This window comes from Scleropages formosus, chromosome 7 (assembly GCF_900964775.1).
Source record: "Scleropages formosus chromosome 7, fSclFor1.1, whole genome shotgun sequence".
In the NCBI taxonomy this organism is placed as follows: domain Eukaryota; kingdom Metazoa; phylum Chordata; class Actinopteri; order Osteoglossiformes; family Osteoglossidae; genus Scleropages; species Scleropages formosus.
This window is the reverse complement of record NC_041812.1, coordinates 5,286,055-5,308,211: the sequence shown is the minus strand read 5'-3', so window position 1 is coordinate 5,308,211 and position 22,157 is coordinate 5,286,055. Positions and strand designations below refer to the sequence as shown.

The 22,157-nt window shown below is 45.1% G+C and overlaps 2 protein-coding genes across 3 annotated transcripts in view; one reads left to right on the top strand and one right to left on the bottom strand.

The window, feature by feature from the left end:
- LOC108937697 (protein disulfide-isomerase TMX3-like) overlaps positions 1 to 22,157 on the top strand; it is a 75,396-nt gene that overhangs the window by 25,983 nt on the left and 27,256 nt on the right. The window contains exon 17 of one of the 2 annotated variants that reach the window (XR_001966366.2): positions 2,518 to 3,884. The exons of the other annotated variant lie outside the window; for it this stretch is intronic. The gene's annotated coding sequence lies outside the window, so the exon portion shown is untranslated. Of the gene's footprint in view, positions 1 to 2,517; positions 3,885 to 22,157 lie in introns of those variants that run through there. 2 annotated transcript variants of the gene reach the window in all.
- LOC108937698 (uncharacterized) lies at positions 14,984 to 16,941 on the bottom strand. The gene is made up of 2 exons (XM_018757763.1): positions 16,608 to 16,941; positions 14,984 to 16,133 (listed from the first exon to the last, which is right to left on the bottom strand). The coding sequence occupies exon 2, from the start codon at positions 16,124 to 16,126 to the stop codon at positions 15,359 to 15,361; it is 768 nt and encodes a 255-aa protein (XP_018613279.1). The 5' UTR covers positions 16,127 to 16,133; positions 16,608 to 16,941; the 3' UTR covers positions 14,984 to 15,358.

Here is a 22,157-nt window from a genome sequence, read left to right as displayed (position 1 = left end):
TTAACCTGACTTGCTGTGCTTCGCTTTGGATGAGTCTTAGCTGAGCGACGCTATTAGAACGATAATGATTTTTCAAAAGGAAGATTTCCAAGTGATTCAGTGAGTTAGGAGAGCTGTAGAACTCTGTAGGTGGGAGCAAATGATCTGATACTTTGCCCTCTGTGCACGGTGACTGAAGCTTAACCCGACTAAATATATCAACGAAAAGGAAGTGAAAAGCGGTAACAGTTGAAGGAGTTCAACTTATTTCTTGTGGCTTCTCCGCTGAGGAATGAAGATTAATGGTTCCCTGATGTCCACACACCATCTAGCAGGCCTTGTATCGAGTGACATAGCTCAGCAGTCATGATTTTCCTATTACTTGATTAAATGATAATGAAAACCAAGTCACACGTATTCCCTTGGTTTTCGGATAATGGATGGATGGCAACGCAGGATAACAACGTAGCGCTAATTGTAAGTGATGCAACTGTGTCATACAATGGTTCATTCTTCCTTTTGGTTCAAAAAATGACAATCAGATTCTAAGTCTCATTTATTGCTTCAGACAAGATAAGTTAACTTGGAGTACAAAAAAAAGTGAAAAACGAGAGTGCTGGTGGTCTGCGGTGTTGCAGCATTATTTGCCATTCTTTATCTGACTTCTTTGTCTAAGGTGACTTACTATATTAGGTTTGTGCTCTACTTAAAATAATTGACCCATTAAACAGCTTTAGTTAATACTGGAGTAATTTAAAGCAAGTACCATGGTCAAGGATCCACCATTTGCAGTAGGGATTTGAAATCGGCTAGGTACTTTTATTGGAAGGTGATGGCTCTAACCACTGTGTTGCTTCTTGCCCCGTGCAGCACGTTCCACAGTTTCCTGTGTGGCTCTTTGCTTTCTCACCCGTATCTCCTCATTTGCTGCTGCTACACTCCTACTGCACTTTAGGCATCCTGTCCCGGGTAGCAGGGCTATAGGAAGAATTTACCCAGTCCTGCAAGCATGTCCTCAGGCACCAGAGCAATGCTGGCTCAAAGCCTGGAGGCAAAATTCTCTTGAGAGCATTCACCCAAAAACTTCATCCAGCACTTTCAGGATTCATGCCCATAGCAAATTCACCAGTGTAAGATGCGAAGGTTGACTTGTTGAAGAAAAGTTTAAAAGTTGGGGTTTTGTGGATTAATTTAGTTGCGTGCACCTTTGACAAAATAATGCAACGTGGTCCCCCCCCTCCCCCGATGTCTTTGACCACCTTGTTTTTTCGGAAAGAAGTTTCCATGGAGAGCTGTCGTTGTCATGGTGACCCGCTGAACACCTCCCAAGGCTTTGCGTCTTTGTTAGAATCTGAACCTTGGGATCATTTGTGACTATGGACCGATTTGCTCCAATGTCGCGTTTGTGTCGTCTTCTATGCCATGACCTACCGCTCGAACTCATTACCTCCTTTGGCCTCCACAGTATTGTCTGCAGGAACATTGAAGGTCACTGCAGTCACCAAACTGGGATAGGCGTGCAAAAAAACACGCTCGTTTGCAATTCCGTGAGGCCGTCCGTCGCCATACGCGATGCTGCGCTTCCAACGGGACCGCGGAGAAAGAGAGATGACTCCCCTTGATCAACCAAGGTGACTGACACAGCGCATTTGCCCTTGAGGATAATGACACACGCACACGGGCGCGCACACAGCTCCAGCTGCGGGCTATTTTTAGACAACCTGATTATTTAAAAAGCTTGAAAATCAGCTTTCACAGCTTGAGCACCCCAGCTATTTCATTATAGATGGATAAGTTCTTATAAAAGTATTGTAGATGCTGTGGGCTGTGTTTAATTTGCGCTTCCTCGCGTGCGCGTACACACACGCAGACACATTTGCTCAAGTGCTAATGCTCTTGCTCACCCCTCTCTTCCCCTTTGTGGATTTAATAGCTGAGAGCACACACGCTCTGAAGGGTCCAGCAGCGCGTTATCACGTAAGGTACAAGAGGGCCAGATTGCACACAATATTCACGAGTGTATGATTTCGCACGGGTGTGCGCATCAGCGTTGTGAACTGTTCCTGCTGATCCCGACTCGTCACCCCCTCCCGTCCCGAATGAGCGCACCTCGGAAAGATCCAGCACAGGAACATTGCTGTAGACGTACTTCAGAAGTTCGACTATTTATGGGTGTCTTAAGATCGGTCTTTCATTGCCTCGGATATTTCTGCATTGCTAATGCGCTGATCTCCATTGTTCGGCGCTCGCTTTTGAAGTCGATGAGGGGAAACTGCAAACATCCGACGGCAGCTACAGTGTTACGCATTAATTAGCATTTTTGAGAAGCGGGTGACATCAGAATACACTGTCAATCTCTCTGTCCCTGTTAGTGTGTGTGTGTGTGTGGAGACGGCTGCCTTCTTGCGCATGATTAATCGTGGTTTCCCTGCTCCAGGCCATGTGTCTTCTGAACACGATGTAGGACGTTGTCTTCCCATCTTGTAAAGCTCCCTAAACTTGCAGAAAAATGACTCCACAGCCTCGCCCATCAAACAGGGTGCTGGAGCTTTGGAGCCGCTGTTCGAGAGTGAAGATGGGCTGTTTGTGGCCGTTCCGAAAGCATTCGAAGGGGAATCCGCAGCGTTGAGAAGTGCTGTTGGGCGGCAGTTTCAGCTTGAGATCATCAAGATCATATTCAGCATGTCCTGAGATGGCTGGAAATGAGAGAGTTTACAAAAAAAAAATCCACCTTGTCTTGTCTGGACTCCAGGGCTTGGTCACCTGAAGCTCCCAGAAGAGGTTGGCACCTTGCAGACGCTCAGCACTCAGGCCTCTGTCTGTGTTTGTGGTAGGTGCCACATGTGGATTCTGTCCAAGGTGACACTGGGTGGCAAGGACAGCACCGGTGCTGGACCTTCACCATTCATTATTCACCCATGCATTGAAATCCCAGTCCTGCGGGGGACTGAGATGAAAGCGTTTCTCATGGGAACCTCCAAACCCGGATGACATGAATAGACACTTTGAAGGCGTCGGGTTCTGCCAGCCGGCACGCTCGACCACCAGGAGAGCCTGTGGATTAAAGAAGCACCCATAATGCCTCGCTCTATGAATTTCCCGCTGGAGAGCTCCTTCAGATCCCGTGTCTTTTGCTGCTGCCGGCAGCCAAATGGCTCAGTCTGGTCCTGCGGCGGATGGAGTGGAGTGAGGGGTAGCTGCATTGTTTTGGCGAGACAGAGAATCGCTCAGGCCAGATGGAACCCTCTGTCTCGCCGCCAGTTGGCAGCCGTAGCTGTCGCGGTCCTGGATGGAACGGGATGGGACTGCCGTTTCCATCATGCGCCACACGGTCTGACGCTCGCCTTTACGCCGGGTGCCAGAGACGACGCTCAAGTGGGGAGACGAACATTGCGCTCGAATCGGACGCAAGCCCTAATGCTTCAGCGTCTATCGTTATAGGTCCCTCGCGAGTATAGCCATCAGCGTGGATCACAGTAAAATGCAGCGTCCTCTGAAAACACAGACCACTCCAAGCTTGAAATAGGATGGATTCATCGATGAGTTACTGTGATTGCGATCCGTGGGATGCTGTGCATGCAGCGGAAGTAACGCCCGTATAAAGAACAGTAGCTGAATCTGACATTTTTGTACTTTTATATATTACTTACGTAACATATTGTCTTGGCAGAGAACCAAGGAGCATAGATAACAGTGAAATTAGGCATTAAAAAAAATCTTTTGGTCAAACGTATGACTGCTCTGATCGAACTGGACAGGCCGATCACTGGCTTGCAGAGATGTCCATATTGTAATGAGTCACATAATAAAATTGAGAAGCTTAAGATATTTGGAGTCCTTGAACAGAATGAATTAATGAAGGAAAGTTTACAATACAAGGTGCGATATTTGTTATATATTTATATGATAAATTTTTCTATGAGTCACATAATAAAATTGAGAAGCTTAAGATATTTGGAGTCCTTGAACAGAATGAATTAATGAAGGAAAGTTTACAATACAAGGTGCGATATTTGTTATATATTTATATGATAAATTTTTCTGCAGTTTTGTCTTGCTGAATAACTAGTCAAGATTAATACAGTGGAGCTGAAACCAAACATTCATTCATTCATTCATGTGGCTATATATGTAATTTGTGTATATAATATATACTCTCCTCCTCCTGCATTAGTACCTTTTGAGAATGGTCCTTATTGAATTGGTGCCCTAAAAATTAAAATATTGTTTTACAAGCCAGCACTCACAGCAGTTATGTTTTTTTGTAAACAGAAAAGTAAGAATTTGACATGAATGCATTTCAGCCATCGACCTTCCTCACCGCGTGGGAACAATAATACGATGCACAAACATTCAGAGTCATGCGATAATTACCTGCAGCAATGGAGATGAGTGGACAAAAGTCGAGTGGGTTTGACAATTGTTTGGACGCCGGTGTCCGTTTCTGTTTAAACGAGTTGGTAATTTAATAGCTTAATATACAAACTTATCTTCGGCGGTTGCCTTTTGTGAAGGTGTCAGATAAACGGGCAGCATGATGGCACATCGAGTAGTGCTGCTGTCTCAGCGCCTGGGTGGTGCGAGAGGATGTGGGTTCAATCCTCGCTCAGTCTGTGTGGAGTTTGCATGTTCTCTCTGTGTCTCTGGGTGCTCAGGTTTCTTCCCACAGTCCAAAGATATGCTGTCCAGGTTCCTCATAGTGTGTGAGTGATACAGAGAGAGTGTGTGTGTGTTCCACTGATGTATGGATGAGTAACCCAGTGTAAGTAGTGTATCTAGCAGTGTAAGTCACTGTGGTGAATAAGGTGTGTGGGCTGATGACGCTACATAGAGTTCATTGGAAGTTGCTTTGGAGAAAAGTGTCTACTAAATAAATGTCAAATAATGGAAATGAGGTGTGTGTGTAGGCACATATAACATGAATGTTTTTTTGCTATTCGTTTGATTTAATAGAGGGACTGGATTCAATAAGACTTCCGCTGCAATCAGCTCTTGCACTTGATTGATTTCTCCAGGCAAACTTTAGTGCTCAGGTCGTTCGTCTTCATTTGTCTAATTACATTGTCTCATTGAGGTCTTCACTCTCCTCTCCACTGAGTCATTTAATACTACTTGACAGAGACTCCATCAAACCAAAGCTGCTTCCAACAGGAAAACATAATAATAAAAAAAAAAAAGTCTTTTTGCAGCAATCATGCTCTCCTTTACAGCACCGGGGCCTAGACGCAAAAAAAGACGTGGCGCAGGAATCGTATCGACTCGACCGAGTAAAAGCTTGTCTCATTTCAGGTGTCATCTACAGTAGGAAGCCTGTAGTGATATGTTCCTGCGGCCTGTAAAAATACACTATAAAAATGGCTATGCGCCGCTTCGCCGTGCACTTAATAACGTTCTGTTTCGGATTTCGGCTTTTTATTTATTTTTTTTTTTAAATCTTAATTAGAACTGTCGGTGTATATAAATTTTACTTGATTAACTTTGGCATTCGCTTGCAAGTGTACAGATGTGAGGTCTTCTTGGCTCTCCCCTAGCAACAGGCATAGCAACAACAGCTCAGTCTCCAAGCAAAGCCCATAGGAGGCTGTCTGCACAATGAACCTGTATGAAATAAAAGCAGCGCATGCATGCAAATAACTTCTCCTTTGAATAGGTATTAGTTTACAGCGCGTACATTCCGAAAGCACGGGAGATGTGACTCGGTGAAGAGTTCACGCAATTTACGACCGCATACGAGAAATACAGTCTAGCAAACGCTGTGGACATGAACATATCAATTATTTCTATCGACCTTATGTTGCACCTTCGCGATTCGTTTATATGCACCGGTGTTTATGGTAATTTTCCCTAATGGGGTTAAGATACACAGCCAATGCCTGGTGAAATGTATGTGTATCTTTTCCTTAAAGCCCGAGATAGTAGCAGCGTATCCGTGCCGTGGTGTCTTCCCACTTTCGGCGGTGCGTTGACTCTGCGGAGGGATGGAGGGCATCGTACGCGAACGAAAGCTGACGGTGGCAGCCTGTGGTACTGAACGGTGCCCGCTCCCCTCGGTCACGTGACGGCGCACCCGGAAGAGTGTGTGTTCTTCAAGTTTACATCACAGCGGTGTGTTTTAGACTGGGCATGTGCCAAGCTTGGCCCCCGAACGCCCTCCGAGCCGGGAGCCCAAGGACGCCCTACGCCGGCCTGACGTCTTTTCCCCTCTTCTGGAAGTCCAAGTGGACACGCCGGCCAGAACCCCCCAAGGTCCTCGTTTGCGGGCACGAGCTCCTCTTTAATTGCCTATGAGCCTCCTACTCTAGAGGTGTGACTCGGTGCCCCCCCCCAACCCCAGCCACGCCACCGAAAAAGGCAGAGCTATTGAACGAAAAACTTAATCCGACAAGCTGTCAAAAAAGGAGCCAGTTCCTCGGGAAAAGCACAGGTGACCTTGAGAGATTAGCGGCTTCCCCGCGCGGCGGTGCAGGCAGCCTCTGGCTAGCGGGCACCTGCGCTCCGCTGCACAGATTAGCCACAGCTCTCTCAGAGGTCCTCTTCACTCACGAGCTCTGAACTGCAACTTTGGGAAGGTGCAGTTACCCAGCTGTACACACACACAGTCCCACACCTTAACATTCCAAGGGAAATAAAATGTTAAAACCGCTTAGAGAGAAGTACATTTGTTTCATGAGGTAATATAGATTTTGTAGGCGCTCGCAAACACCAACAGGGTGCGAGAGGTAGCGCACTGATTTTCCCTGAGTGCTCCTTACGGGGCGATACTTAATGAGAAGCATCAGCATTTTTCCACTTCGACAGTTTGGGTTTGATTGTAATCTTTAAAAACCAGTGTCTTGGTCGACCCAGGAAAGTTCCGGAAGCGAAGCAGGCCCCAGATAATAGACGGTTAGATGAGGTCAGTGGGAAGACGTCAAGTTCAGGAAGGAAAACAATTTGTATTCATTTCTATAATCGCGTCCTCATGATGCGGTGAACCACGGTCAATCAAATCTCATGCAATTGACTGGCTGCCATGGCGGACATGACATATGACTGGCGCTGATTTGTGTTCCCATCCGCTCGATGAGCTTGTTTGCTTAAACCCCAAAGGATCCATTTCTCAAGACAGCCACGAATGATGGCCTTCAACCGCAAAGACCCAAGCAACTCCAACACCTCAGTTGTTTATTATTGATTGTTCATTGAGCTGATGCTTTCCTCCAGATCGACTTGCAAATGTTGGTTTGTACACTAAGCTGCTCGCAATTATTTACCCATTTATACAGCTGGTTAATATTTACTGTATCGATTCAGGGTAAGTACCTGCACCAAGAATACTACAGCTGAAAGTGGGACTCAAACTTTGGTTCAAATTCAACAGTTGCGCTTGCATAACATATTATTATGGACCAAAAATTTAATTCTTGCAATAATTTTCACTTGTGAGAGGTTAAAAATCACAGCATGTTCTTCATACCTCCCTGTATGAAGTTTTGCCAAGGTCGTTCTACACTTACAACTATTGATTTCGACATGTACCTGAACCTCCGCCTCTCCCTTGGCACCCAACCTCATTTGAATTCTCTAGACGGCAGCGGAAGCACAAAAGGGTTTACTTTTCATGGTGTGATTTGGAAAAATCCCATGACGGTCAGCGTTTTGGGAATAAGCATGTCACTCACTTTGCTGTCAGGAGCGAAGGGTCTTTTTACTGTGTTTTAACAACTATTTTTTACCCGCCTCAAAAAGTAAACCCAGTGAGCGTTTGTTTACTTCGATCTTGGTAATCGCGCTCTCTCTCACACACACACACACACAAATAACAACCACTGAATGCTTAAGACATCAGAGAAAACAGGGCAGCCGTGTAGCGAAAGCAAGAAATGGGCCTTTATTACAGTGACACAAACACCAAGCTTTTCTCATCACGTATTTGTGGGGATGCGTTTGAGGCTCTTTATAACAGCTACTCGCTGTTTATTTCATTTCTACCACATTGCCGCCGTAGCTAAGTTACTTTGCATGGTTAGCTGAACACGGCCGCTGTCGCGTAGAGTTAGTTTTTTTTTTTTTCGCTGCATTTGCAGCGGAACAAACCGTGTACCGCTCTGTACCGCGGTAGGACAGGGAAATCAAAGTTGGCAAAATTGTCATAACACCCGAAGAGAACACAAAAGCAGAAAAACAGGCAGCTTGCTTAATAAAATATGAGAGCGTGCATAAGACCCGGTTTGCATGGGAATCTTGCGTTTGATTTAAGAAAGAAAAGGTAAAAAAAAAAAAAAGTTTTATGAGCTGATATGTTATATTTTGGGTCACTGTGAAGATGCCTGCAGCACAGCAAGAGGGTAAAGGGCAATATATATATATATATATATATATATATATATATATACACACACACACACACACACACTGTAATTATCAACTACTGAATGCTTTTATATGTTCAAATTTTTTTTAGTATTACTTTAAAGCAACATCATATCTATGCTATGCCTTCTTAATCTGTTGTCCATGGAGCCCTTAGGGGTCTGTGGAGCTCAGGCTGGCTTTGAAACTAACACTGCCTGACTAAATGCAATTTTAAATATAACATATTACAATGCTATTAATATCTTGGTCATAATTCTATGCAAAGGTAATTTTCTGAGCAATAATCTGAGTACAATATTTCCTATAAATTTATGGACATTTTTTCAGGAGAGGGTCCTTAGCTTTCATCGCGTTTAAAGCGCTTTGTGGCCTTAATAAATCTATGCAATTTAATACTTAACCTGCTTAATAAAAAGCTCGTTCAGTCTGTGTTTTAAAGTGCATTAAAGCCGTCCCTTCTGAGCGGAACAAGGACAGTTCTGCAGAGAAAATACGAAATTCTGCTGACGTTCAAGAATTAAGCAGCTTCTGTTTTTATTTGCTCCAAGTCTGATATCTTTGCTGGGAAAGAGCAGCACCGCGGTCAGAGCTGTCACCTTATGAACTGAATCAGTCTCCAGGTCACGTTCACTGCATTTGTATTTAGTGGATGCTGTTCTCCAAAGCAACTTACCATGATCTGCCCATTTATACAGCTGGGTAACTTTATTTTTTTTTGACACACTGGAGCAATTTAGGGTAAGTACCTTCCTCAGGTGTATTACAACAGGAGGTGGGATTCAGACCCACCTTCTCCAAGTCCTGAGGCAGTACTTTGGTCTCAGATCTGTTTTGTGTGCCTTTTTGCGTATGGGATCAACACCAGGTGATTAACAGGAGGGAAGGATTATACTGTAGAATTCTATACATTCAAGATACATGGGACAAGATGTTACACCCCCTGCGTATATTACGACGAATGTACACAAGGACCCAATCCAACCAACCTCACCATGAAGCCACAGAGAACAACATCCAGCATCGCCAACGTACTGTACATCTCCATTACTTGAGACCAAGAAGCTTAACCTCCTTCCCTAACCAACACAACCACAGGGTACCGACATTGGTATTTCACTGAGGTTGTCAAGTATTATAGATTGGTTATAGACAGTAGGGATAAAGCAGAGACAACTAGTACACAGACTGTCTGAAACTACTTGTCCCAAAAGGCGTCGCGGCAAACTGGAGCCTAACCCGGCAACACGGGGCACGAGGCTGGAGGGGGAGGGAACACGCTCAGGACGGGACACCAGTCCGTCGCAAGGTACCTCAAGCAGGACTTGAAACCCAGGCTCACCAGAGAGCAGGCCTCGGCCAAGCCCGCTGCGCCACCGTACCCCCCACAACCAGTACAAAGAAGGCCCCAAAAGACTATAAGGGTTAGTAGACACCAAGGAGCCTGAAAATTAAGGAAAAATCATGAACTTATGAAAATCCATATACTCACTAGGCCCTGGTTAGTGTCCTAACTTTGACAACTTGCCTAGTCAAAGTTTGCTTAATAAATCTGATTTGTCTCCTATAACTACCTTCTGGACACCTGGATAGCTCAAGCTGAATGAGAGGCCCGACAACAGCTGTCTTGAATGGCATGGGTGTTGGAGTGTCAGGGAATTTTTTACTGCAAAGGATGTAAAACTAAAAGCACATAGTGCCATAACTCAAGACAGATGATGATGCATATTAAACCTCCACTTTCTGCTGTGGTGCGGCATGAGGAATTTCTCCCGGTTGGAATTGCGTTTGCAGCATTGCCACCAAGGACGGCTGGTTCGGTTTGGCCCCGCGTGGCCCGACCCGAGGGAGAACAGAAATGGGGTACAATGTTCTCTTTTTACACCGGTTTCCTTCAGATAGTGTCCTGCAACATCCTGCAACACAAACATGAGCCTTGCCAAGCTCTAAACTTTCTGCCCATTGAGCTAGAAATTTCACCAGGTGAGGAAACAAGACTTTTGGCTCATAATTGCAGCCTTTATTTGTTTGGTCGCCAGCGTATATTTTTTTTTAGCTTCGGCGCCTGGTACATAATTGCATTGCAAGAGTATTTCTCCACTGTTAGTTGTACAAATATAGCAGCAGCTAAACAAATAGACTGAACGACATGATAAAGGGACACAGATTCCGTAGCGATACAGCTGCTAAGGGCAGTATGGGAGACCCGATGCTCTACATGGGCTGTGAAGCCCTTCAGCACGGCAGCTTCCGTTAGCGTCGTCCATTTTCAGTCTCAACATCTACTGGCCCTTGCATGTAATGAAGTCAGTCCAAAATAAAGGGTTTTTATCAATTTAAACCACACTTTATCGAAGCCGACTGCAGTGGCCATTCTTGTGGCTTTTGTGGCAAGAACTAGGAATGCGTCCGCTACACAAAATCAAGACGGTGTATCAGCGAATAAGCCCAGTGCCGATTGGCGTTGGGGAGGAAAAAGCGTCAGAAGGTGTAGCGTTCGAACATCTGATGAGAAATTTTAACCGCGTTCACATTTATACATTTGGCAGATACTTTTCTCCAAGGTCACATAGCTACAAGGCAGAGATGTTTTGAACAGATGCTATATTTCAAGGATAAGCAACGTTTAGCGAGTCACTTTTTTGGGGGATTTGATTTTATTTTAGCAGGTGTGTATGTCATGTACAAAAATATACAAAAAACAGACTGAAAGATCTAAGAAAGAGACAGTAAATGTTGACCTACTTATTCTACACGGAAATTTTTAAAACTAAACAAAACAAATAATACAATTTATGGGTGCACACAGATACTGTATAAATTGGACTGGAAAAGTAAGCCAGGTGAAGTATGTTTGCCTTGCAGATGTGCAGAAAGAAAATGGCGCTGGGGAAGCAGACGGGGCTGATGGGAAATGGAGTCTTTTACACTGTTGCTAGTTGGCATATGTATATAGTTAATTTCAGAGGAAGGGGGGTGCGGTAGCGCAGTAACGCAGTGGGTTGGACCGGGTCCTGCTCTCCGGTGGGTCTGAGGTTCGAGTCCCACTTGGGGTGCCTTGGGGCGGACTGGCGTCCCGTCCTGGGTGTGTCCCCTCCCCCTCACCCCCTGTGTTGCCGGGTTAGGCTCCGGTTCCCCGCGACCCCGTATGGGACAAGCGGTTCCGAAAATGTGTGTGTGTGTAATTTCAGGGGGCGTACTGTATATAGTTATTTTTAGGGGGAGGTAAGATATGAACACATGCTGCCTTCATTGTTTCTCGAATTTGTTGTTGCTTTTGTTAATGTAAATATGTATTTTACTGTGAACTGATAAAAATTATGCATAGGAGAATGCAAATTAATTGTTGTAGTTTTTTGTTTTGAGGAAAAGGGGACATGGTGGCATGCTGGCACAATGGGTTTGCCCAAGGCTTGCTCTCTGGCAGGTCTGGGGTTCAAGTCCCAGTTGGGGTGCCTTGCAGCAGACTGGCATCCTGCCCTGGGTGCGTCCCCTCCCCCTCCACGTCTGCACCCTGCACTGCTGGGTTAGGCTCTGGCTCACTGTAACCCTGCTCAGGACAAGTGGTTTGAGGCTGTATATGTTAAGGAAAGGCATCCATGAGGTACAGTACTTCTGTGGCTGTTAATTTTTTCTTATTGGTTTAGGGTGTTTGGAGATCTAGGCTGAGCAATGGCACTGTACCTCTGCACGTCCCCCGTCCTCCTAATTTGTGTCTTTAATACATGGTGATTTAAATAGATTGTGCCTTTAATAGATAGATTTTGCTGGCACTTCTCTAATACACTAAATTCCCTTTATTCTACCCACTCTCCACATCCCAGTCCTCTTTTTTTCCCGCTGTGAAATGTTTTCAGAATTTTATTTGCATAGTCTATCAAAACTTAGGTTTGTTTAAAAAACTTTTTAATAGAATTCAGGGGAATTTACTTAAAAAAAAAAAAAAAAAAAAAAAAAAAAAAAAACGGCAAGCCCTCCAAACAGAAATGAGTTTCTGCCTATCATTCCAGCAGTTGGACTGTTTCAGTTTGGCTTACCATTAAGAAGACACTTTACGGGCTGTAAAAATAAAGTCATCTTCTCGGTGTTGGGCCCTTCTGCAGTGGGCAAGATTGTTGCGGTTATCAGATGACTAAATCACAATTTATTTTCAGTTGTTGTAAAATATCTCAGCCAGTCCAAAGCCAGTATCTGCATCCTTTATGACCAGAGCAGCCCAGTCGACCTTCACCATTAGTTTTTCTGCGATCCCTCCAAATCCTAAACAGAAAGGTAATTTGAGTTCTTATCTTCCCTCCAGGGGGGTTATTTCTTTGTCCCCGGCAGACTCGCAATGAGCTGTCCCACGAATGCAGTGAAGTTAGGGTTCCGAATGTCCCGAAATTGGTTTGCTCATGGTACCTTATCAAGGCAAACAGATAAATGTGCAGCGGGGAGATATATGAAGGATTACAGTATTGCCGCGGATGAAATTTGCAACCCAGCGATTCCTAATTTCATCATCAATACAGGGGCGGCGAAATGGTCGCGGTAAGTTCTGAGAATCCACCCTCGCAAAATGGGCCGATACACTTTTGAGGGCCAGGACCAAAAGCTTTCCGAGCAAAGGCCCACTTGCAATGAACTCGACAATAGTATTTACTACGGTTATTTCAGTTCAAATATCCAGCTGCACAAATTGCATTGGATTAACAAATGTCTGAACCGCTCGTCCCATACGGGGTCGCGGGGAGCCGGAGCCTAACTCGGCAACACAGGGCGTAAGGCCGGAGGGGGAGGGGACACACCCAGGACGGGACGCCAGTCCGTCGCAAAGCACCCCAAGCGGGACTTGAACCCCAGCCCCACCGGAGAGCAGGACCCGGTCCAACCCGCAATTAACAAATGCGCTAGTGAGAAATGAGAATTATGCACTATGTCTTGTTGTTTTCTTTAAATGTTGTATGCTGTTAACGCATCTCCGGAAGACTTGGTTTCGGCTTTTTCCAATTGGAAATTCGCTCCGTGTAGCCAGCCGGCTTTGAAAATGAATCAATTTTCTATCATTTATTAAACAGCGATAACAGGAGGGGAAAGAAAAGTTTGCATACAAACAAGGGTATGAATATTTATCCGGTAATCTCGCATCACCGAGGTGGGCAGACAGGAGTCCTGGGGCATGAAATTTGTGTCGGCTCCAATCACCGTCGTTCAAGGCCGCCCGTGCGGGGAGACATGACATCTCGGCCGCTAGTTTCAAAAGCACGCGCGTGGCAACAAGCTCCCGGGCCCATCTGCGCGTGGAAACGGCATCGGCGACGGTTTAGCAGGCAGCCGGTGTTCGGAGCGTGCCAAACGTCGGGCAGCGGAACCGAATTAGTACCCTGTCTGCGCGTCGGGCTCGAGGAAGAATTCGCAAGTTTCATTAGGGTTCCGTAATCAACTGCAGTCCGCGGATATGTGCCGCCAGAACGATAGCGGTCCGTCGAAGATTATTTTGTAAGAATGCATGCAGACCTTGGATAAGGGACCTCCGGGGCATAACAGCCACCCTGTATACAAGATAATGCAACACACTTGCCTTTAAAGGTAAAAGGGGAAAAAATGGTTTGGAAAAAAAAAGGATTATAAGACATTGCCCAGATCTGGTGGGGTCACCGTTTTCGTAAAGGATGCGATATTCTGGACTCAGCAGACTCAAATAGCAGAAGGACGCACACAGCAGCACACGTTCGCAAGTGTTTACTGAGGGTTAAACATTGATCAAGTACACTTTACAAAGGCATGCAATTAAAACAGTGCTTTCATACATGAAAATTATTATTAATTGTGAAGGTTAATTGGAGAACTTTTAGCTTCGAACGTGTATTTTCCCTTTATGTTCTACCTTATACTGTAGTTTTTTAAAAGGTGATTATAAAGTTAATCTACAAAGACGTTTTCTGAAGGCATTTGGCAGCGCTGGCAGCAGGTGGCGTAGCGACTAGAAACGTACGCTGTTTGCTGGTACAATTCCCTGAAGGAAACGCGCGCCAGTCCCTGTTAAAAAAAATACTTACTTGTACGTATAATGCGTAAAATAGTACAAATAAATATTGGATAATAAAATATTTTTATGTTCGAGACTGAAAAGCATTGAAAAATTCTGCAAACATTCAAACTAACACGAACAGATTTTGAGTGCAGCAAGAATACATTTCGCTTTGTGATGGCGTCGATTGTGTTCTTTTTTGCAATACTGACATGCAATGTGTCTCGACAAGAATTAACCAAGAACAGCCACATTTCAAAACTTCCGCAGTAGCCTATGGGATAAACCAGTGGCCCCTTAGACTAAGGGAGTCTGGGTTTGAGTCCCATCCAGAGTGGAAATTCGGTTTCTAGAGCAAACATTAAACCCCTTAACTCCCTGTATTGTACAAAAGGGTCAATAGAGTAATCTGAAGGATTCTGGTACAATTCCCACTCTTCTTGTAGTACCCTTGATCAAGGTACCCATCACGAGTTGTTTAATTAATGCCCCTAATTAATGTGCGGCGGGTTTGACCGGGTCCTGCTCTCTGGCGGGTCTGGGGTTCGAGTCCCGCCCGGGGTGCCTTCCGATGGACTGGCGTCCCATCCTGGGTGTGTCCCCTCCCCCCTCCAGCCTTGGACTCCGTGTTGCCGGGTTAGGCTCCGGTTCGCTGCAACCCAACTTGGGACAAGCGGTTTCAGTCAATGTGTGTGTGTGTGTGTGTCTAAATGGTAAGTTATTGTAAGTTGTGAATTGCACAGGTTTAGAGCTGCGACCTTGGACGGAGGCATCAGCTCAGTAAGGGAAACCGGTGACTTTTCTAGTAGTGATTCACCTCTAAGTTGTATGATCTAAGGAGTCTCGAGGGCCGTGTTTCATGACTTAAGTAGGTTACACGATGACTCGTTGCAGTCTTGCAGGATCTGAACGCCTGTTGAAGGTGTGAGAGCAGAAGCGATCAGCTCAAGCGCCAGTGGATAATTACAGTCAATGCTTTTTAAGTAGTGTCGCTATGCTTTTATGATCCCAGACAGCCTAAGAACAGGCCAAAATCAGCCAGAAGGTAGCGTAACACATTGCAACCAAGGGGCCCGGGGCCAGCGGTGTGCTTCCTTTTGAAAACTTATGGCTACAGTATTGATCCAAGGTAGATTCTTGTCTGTCCGGGTGGCATTTAGCGTAGTGGTTCCTAGATCTTGGGCCGAAAAGCTTGAGGAATGCCTCTCGCTGCATGTTGCGTATTTGCTTTAGGAGCTCGGTGCCGATTTTGTACGTGTTGTTCTGGTCGTACTTGCTCCCGTAGATGCTGCCGTAGTTGTAGTGTTGCGTGATATAGACCTGGTCGATGCTGCCGAAGGGCGTCCTCCTCACGATGATTCGGTCTCTGTTGTTCTGGTCATTGGAGTCAAACTTCTTGGAGCTCAAGAACTCATCCGTGACGTACTCCGGAAGCCTCACATCGCTTGGCAAATCTTCGTTGTCGTACAGGTTGCCCACGACGTAGTAGGAATAATTTTTCAGGTTACGGATGGAAGGGAGAATGTTCTCTTTGTTTCCGTAGTAATGGAACCCGTACGCTTCGCTCTTGGGATCTTCCTTGGGTTGCATGTTGTCGTTGTTGTCGAAGGAAATAAACTCACGAGAGAACCAGTACAGGAGGTTCAGCCCATGCCTAGGGTAGTTGTGGCCAAAGTCTTTCTCCTCCAAGTCGCTGATACGTATCAGTATATCCTCTGGGCCGGCCGACACGGACGCCAGGCCGACAGCCAGGAGGAAGCCGAAGAGCATGCTCAGAAATCCCATGATGCACCTAAACAAAGCGCAGAGGAAACAGAATGAAGGAAAGAACGACCAGGCCTGTCGACAGCAGGCATAAATATGTCTCAAGATGACAGATTGCACATGTGCAATAAATAACACATTTTATGGATTTAATGCACTTAGTTCTTGCTCTGCTCAGCTGTTCGGCTGTTTATACCGAGCAATTTGTAACAACATTGAGCCTAAGGCTTTTTGGCTTCGGAAAGTATTGTTTACGCTCAGCGTTTAAATCAGATTGTAAAATGACGGATCCAGACTCTACGAGGAACGGCGGTCTGGTCTGTGGCTGGTTTTGCTTTTTCGTGGAAAAACAGAACAGAAACAAAACAGCAGTTTCATCCATGGTGTCACATTTGAGGCTCTTTAACAAGGTAGACCAGAACTGAAAGGAAAAGAAAACAGAACCACATCATATTTTTCCAAGTGAGGAGGAGTGTGAGAAGAGCGCAGAGGTTCGTTTTACCTGGATCGCAGTTTGAGGAACGCCGAAGACGGATACGAGGACGGTCGATGAGAACTTTCTTCGGAACTTTAGCCAGAGTTCTTCCTATTTCCTGTGGTCACATCCGGAAAGCTGAGAACCCTGGTGAGCTGGCCTTGGTCAGGGTGGTGGACCTTCCTGGCGGTGTCAAAACTCATATATTTACACCTCTTTCCAGCAGCTGGGCTGGTTGTCCTGAGCCAACTGTAGGAACCTTCCAACGGTTTCCGGAATGTTCTTACGAAGCGCATACCATCATATCTTCCAAGCGGCGTGGCAGGACGGCGGCCCGGATGGGACACAGGCGCCATGTGGTAGAAATTATCCAGCCTCCTAGGAACGAAGCCATATAACATGCAGCCCCTTGGAGGAAGGACTATTTTTAGAGTTCATATGGCAGCCGCAGATGCTAAAGCCACAATCTTTTAGCAGATTGTCTTGTGTGTGTCGTCATACCGGATCGCAGTGCGCTCTTACAGTGCGATACACCCAAGCTCTTTATTCTGCATTAAATATTGTAGTCATCCTATTGTTGAAGGGAACGTGCATCTCGATGTTTCAGTGAAGTTCTTCTGTATGAATGACATGGTATAAATTCAAATATATGCAAACTGATATCAAGATTTGCCCCCATGCTGGATGGCAATGGATTTGGCTGAAATCAGAAAATTCATTTTAATTTAATTTTTTCGAATTTATTTTAATTTTAAAGTTTCCCTGCCTCGTAACTCCGTACCCTTTTGTTTTATTTGATGTATTAAACGTAAAGTGTTTTTTTTTCCCCAGTTATTTTTTTATTGTCGAGAACTGGCACTCCTTCATTCTTTATGCCTGCAAATGTAGGTATTGTGTAAATATCACCGTCTCACATTTTTTCAAAAACCAATGTTTAATTGTTCATTAAAGTTAGTGTTGTGACGTGGGAGCCATGGTTTTCATTTTTTACATATAGTGTCAACCAAGCTGAAGCAATACCTTTAAATGAACTGCACTGATTTTACAATAATCTTTGAGCACAGGATACCCAGTAAAAAACATGCATTTCAACTAGTTCTAGGCTTAGTTGGGTTCATCAAGGGACAGTGATAATTAGGTGTACTGTACCCACGTCCTCCATAAATTGCTATAAAGCAACTTTTGTGGAAATGGAGGTGAGATTGAAGTCAGATCTCAGGTGAACAAGTAAATAAGTAAAAGGGAGTAGTCTGATCAGTCTGGTAATCATAATAAAAATGAAAATGTCAAAAAGTGAGATACTGCAATACTTTAACTGGCAAAGACAGGAACAAATGCAGCCCTACAGAATGAGCCCCCTTTCCGGTCCCTGTGCTGTTGGGGGGGAAATGTCACAACAGTTTGGGAAAAAAATTGCTATTATCTCAAAAGGTAAATGGTGCAAATTATAGTTTTCACAGCATGGGACTGCACAAACACAGCACTAATGAAATATGGGGGATTTATTTGTTTATGCTATTTATTGGGGGGGGGGGCAGCTTCACAGAGTTAATCCACCCCGTTTATGACTTTAGACAACGGTCCTGAAACAATACTGGTTGTTTGGGGAATCTCCAGGAATGTTCAGTACTTTTTCCTGAAATGAAGGTACAGTTCACATTTAGCGCGGTAAACAGTGTTATTATCCCCACACGTGCAGCCGGACGCTCACAGCTGCATCTCATCTGTCTCCAGGCCTCTTATGAGCTGCGTTTTGACATCATTGTCAAAAACATCATGTCCTGTAAAAGCCTTGCAGGCTGTTGAGTGTAAAAGCACTGTAATCGGCCCTTTGAAAGGTTTTATACGACATACTACAATAATACTCATTCCAGTTCTTTTATTCCATATTCACTTCTGTACTATGTAAAATAAATGTGTGCTTGATTAAAGATTATAGCTGATGTTTGACTAAACTCAAAACAGGCAAATTATCTTATTTATCTCATGAAACTTTATTATAATATCATATTTCTGCTTATATTGTTACACAGCAAAAATTCTTTGATGGCAAAGATGAGCCTTGTTTTAACAATGCGAGTGAAGATTCATTAATTTTGTATTCTGCTTACCAAGCAGCTTATGAATATTACTGTCATTATTTGGCCCAATAAGAAACCCAGAGGAGAAAATTAAATTATGGGAAGACAAAACAATGGTGGTTATGATGAGAATGATTTAATATGCAATGGAACAGGGTATACAGTAAAAATAATATTGTTGGAGAATGTAGTTCAGTTTTTATTATTCATAAGATTGAGTATGTGTGAGCAGGGCAGGACTGATACTACGTTATACCTGAAGCCACAGAGATAAGAACTGTGTGTGGGGGGGTGTGGTGCTGTAATGAGCTCTTGGCGATCGTTTTCCCTGCTAACGGCTATGGTTTAATTGCGGTGAACGAGCGATGCACAGCTGCATAAGGACACTGGTATTGTTCAGAAATATGCCCTGAATTAATTTTGCATAGTTTGCATTTTTTCCATTATTTAATTTTCCAATGCTGTTGCAAAAAATTCCAAAATTTCTTTCCGCATTTTAGGGATAGAAATACTAAATCCGTAATATTCCCCTAACCCTAGTGTAATCCTAACCCTATTCCTATTCCTAACCCTAACCTTAACCCTAACTCTAAGCCCCAACCCCTAACCCTCACCCTAGCGTAACCCTAATCCTATTCCTATTACTAACCCTAACTCTAACCCCTAACCGTCACCCTAACTGTAGCGTAACCCTGACCCTAACCCCTAACCCTCACCCTAGCGTAACCCTGACCCTAACCTTAACCCCCTAACCCTAACCCTAATCCTAACTGTAGCATAACCCTGACCCTAACCCTAACCCTCTAACCCTAACCCCTAGCTCCCCAACCCTTACTCATAACCCCTAACCCTAATCTCGAACCCTTGGACACATTACAGATGTGCAGAATAGGTTTTTGGTCACCGGTGAAGGTACGGACTTCCTTCTGCCCATTCCGTGGCCCTGTCCGACACTCTGAGTTGCGGATCGACAGCGAGACAGGCGTATGCCGTACACCAAAGACATCGGTGGTGTTGAGGGTCGCGCTTGAGAACTCTGCAGCGAGCAATAAGGGGGTCGTTGACCTGTATGAATGAGTGACGGTGAGTCTACGCATTGCTCCACCAAGGAGATCAGATCACCACTATGAGCGCTATTTAGTTCCTTCGAACGCTTAGCCGAGCAGGCGAGGATGGACACGAGATCGGTGTCCGTAATACCATTTGCGCATCCGAAGTGTCGGGGTCTGATGTCGGGAACGCTCGCGCTTGTTTTTAAACAATGAGCTCATTTGGAGATCAGAAAGCACGAGCGACGAGATGACTCGAGCGCGTTCAAAAAGGCCGAGATCAATGCGCTCTTCCCCTCCTGCGTTCCGTCAGAACCGTCGGCGTTCGCTTTAAGGCTGATCACAGTGTGCGGCGACGCGTTCATGCGGATCCAACGCAGCTGAAGCTCCCGCCAAAAGTCGGATTTTCGGCGTTAATTGGACTGGGGTCCGTCTGAAGCGTGACGTCGCTCACACTGCGCTGTTTGTTTCGAATCCTCACATAGAGGCCTGCGCAAATTTAGGGATTTATAAAATAAAATGTCGGCTTTATTTAGAATGGGCCGGGTACGTGCGATGGCTTCCGTTTCACCGCGGTAACTTAGAGTCGTTGCTATGACACGTCAGGAGCTCCGGTTTGAGACGAGAGTCCAGGTTGTTTGATGTATTGGCCCCCCGATGTGGAGTAACTGCTCCTACAGCTGCGATCTGGTTGAGCTGCGTTGCTCAGCGGTCAAAATGAGAAGATTTAAAGCCCGTCGCGGTGACATATGACCGAAGCAGGCTTACCGAGCACCTTGCCATGCGTTTGTTTGCCCGTTCGTTTGTGTTTGTTTGCGGCTGGCTGCAAATCTCGAACAAACAAGCCTTTCAGATGAATCAGAGAGTGGAGAAATCTCATTAAAGGTGACTTTTTCGTGGATGGGTGGAAGTGTGTGTGGTGGGGGGCGGGTACAGGCGCTGTTATTAAAACAGGAACCCGGGTGTTATGCGCACGGCAGCGCAATCGCCGGACCAATGATCCACCGCCACTGAGATCTGTGCTCTCGAACCTCTCCGTGGACCAATCCCGAGCTGATGGGAAGAGAAGCGCGTCCTCACGGGTCGAACCGCGCACGGCCTTGCGGGATACCGTCGCTCGTGGACGGAAGGGCAGCTCTCAAATCGTCCTCGGTACCATCTGTTTGAGCTGACGCCGGAGCCCCAGTTACTGCGTTTCAATCCAACGCTTACAAATTATTAACTATTAATACTGAAGAGAAATCGAGGACCGCTTTACTATTTACATTTGCATTGATATTTATTCATTTAACAGATACTTTTCTCCAAAACGACGTACATCTCATGGAAAATACAATGTGCTCATTACATTAGTAGAAGAGACACTTAGATGCAGACGTGTGATTCTTAAGTGCAGTTAGTTTGTTTCTTTCCACCATATGAAACGATGCTCATCACACGAGTAGCTGCATAAAACTTTACCTGAATATCGATGATTCCTGATCACCTTCCTAGTAACAATATATATATTTTTTTGAGATACACATAAACATTTACGTTACATTGCAGGAGTAGTTGTGTAAAGGTTTATCCAGGGATGATCTTAAAGTTATAGTACATGAACATTTATACCTCACATGAATTTAACAGATCATTTTCCCTGCTAACATAGTAGATGCATATAGAGCTGTTAAAAATTATTAAACAGATAACATGGTACATGTTTATTGAACATTTAGGAGATCAGAGAAGTGGGTTCAGAAGAGGTGAGTTTTGAGAGCTTTCTTAAATACGGAGAGGGATTCAGCAGTTCTGAGTGACAGCGGGAGGTCATTCCACCACTTCGGAGACAGAAATAAAAACCTTTGTGCTTTTGATTTTGGACTTCTTTGTGCAAGGGACCACCAAGCAGGTAGAGGTGGAGGAGCGTAGCAGTCTGGCTGGGGTGTAGCGAGTGATCAGGTCTCATAGTTATCAGGGAGCAGATCCACTAATGGTTTTGTAGGACACAACTGGAGTGTTGAACCTGATGTGGGCAGCTACAGGAAGCCAACAGAGAGAGATGAGGAGTGGATACATAAGACCGCAGTTTTCTCCTACAGTCCAAAGCCAAGTTTCTGTAAACTGGTGACTCCAAATTGCTCTTGCGTGTGTGTGTGTGTGTGTGTGTGTGTGACTGCCCTGCAGTTGACTGGCGTCCCTCCCAGACTGTAGCCCCCCTCCCTTTTCATCTCTGGTTTGGGGCAGAAGGCCTCAAAAAATTGTCACCATCTCTCCCTATCATTTGCACCATGCTGTGGCTCTTCCTATGTAAGATTCATCTCCAATATTACAGTCCTTCCCTGTTTGTGTCCATCCAAGGGCAACCTTTGGGATGCATTGTTGCTCCAGTTTATTAGCTAGATGCTTTTCTCCAAAAAGTGACTTCCAATGAACTCTATGTAGTGTTATGAGCCCACACACCTTAT

Bases quoted from the DNA above. Each gene is read 5' to 3' on its own strand.
- LOC108937698 (XM_018757763.1), bottom strand. From the start codon at position 16,126: ATGGGATTTCTGAGCATGCTCTTCGGCTTCCTCCTGGCTGTCGGCCTG.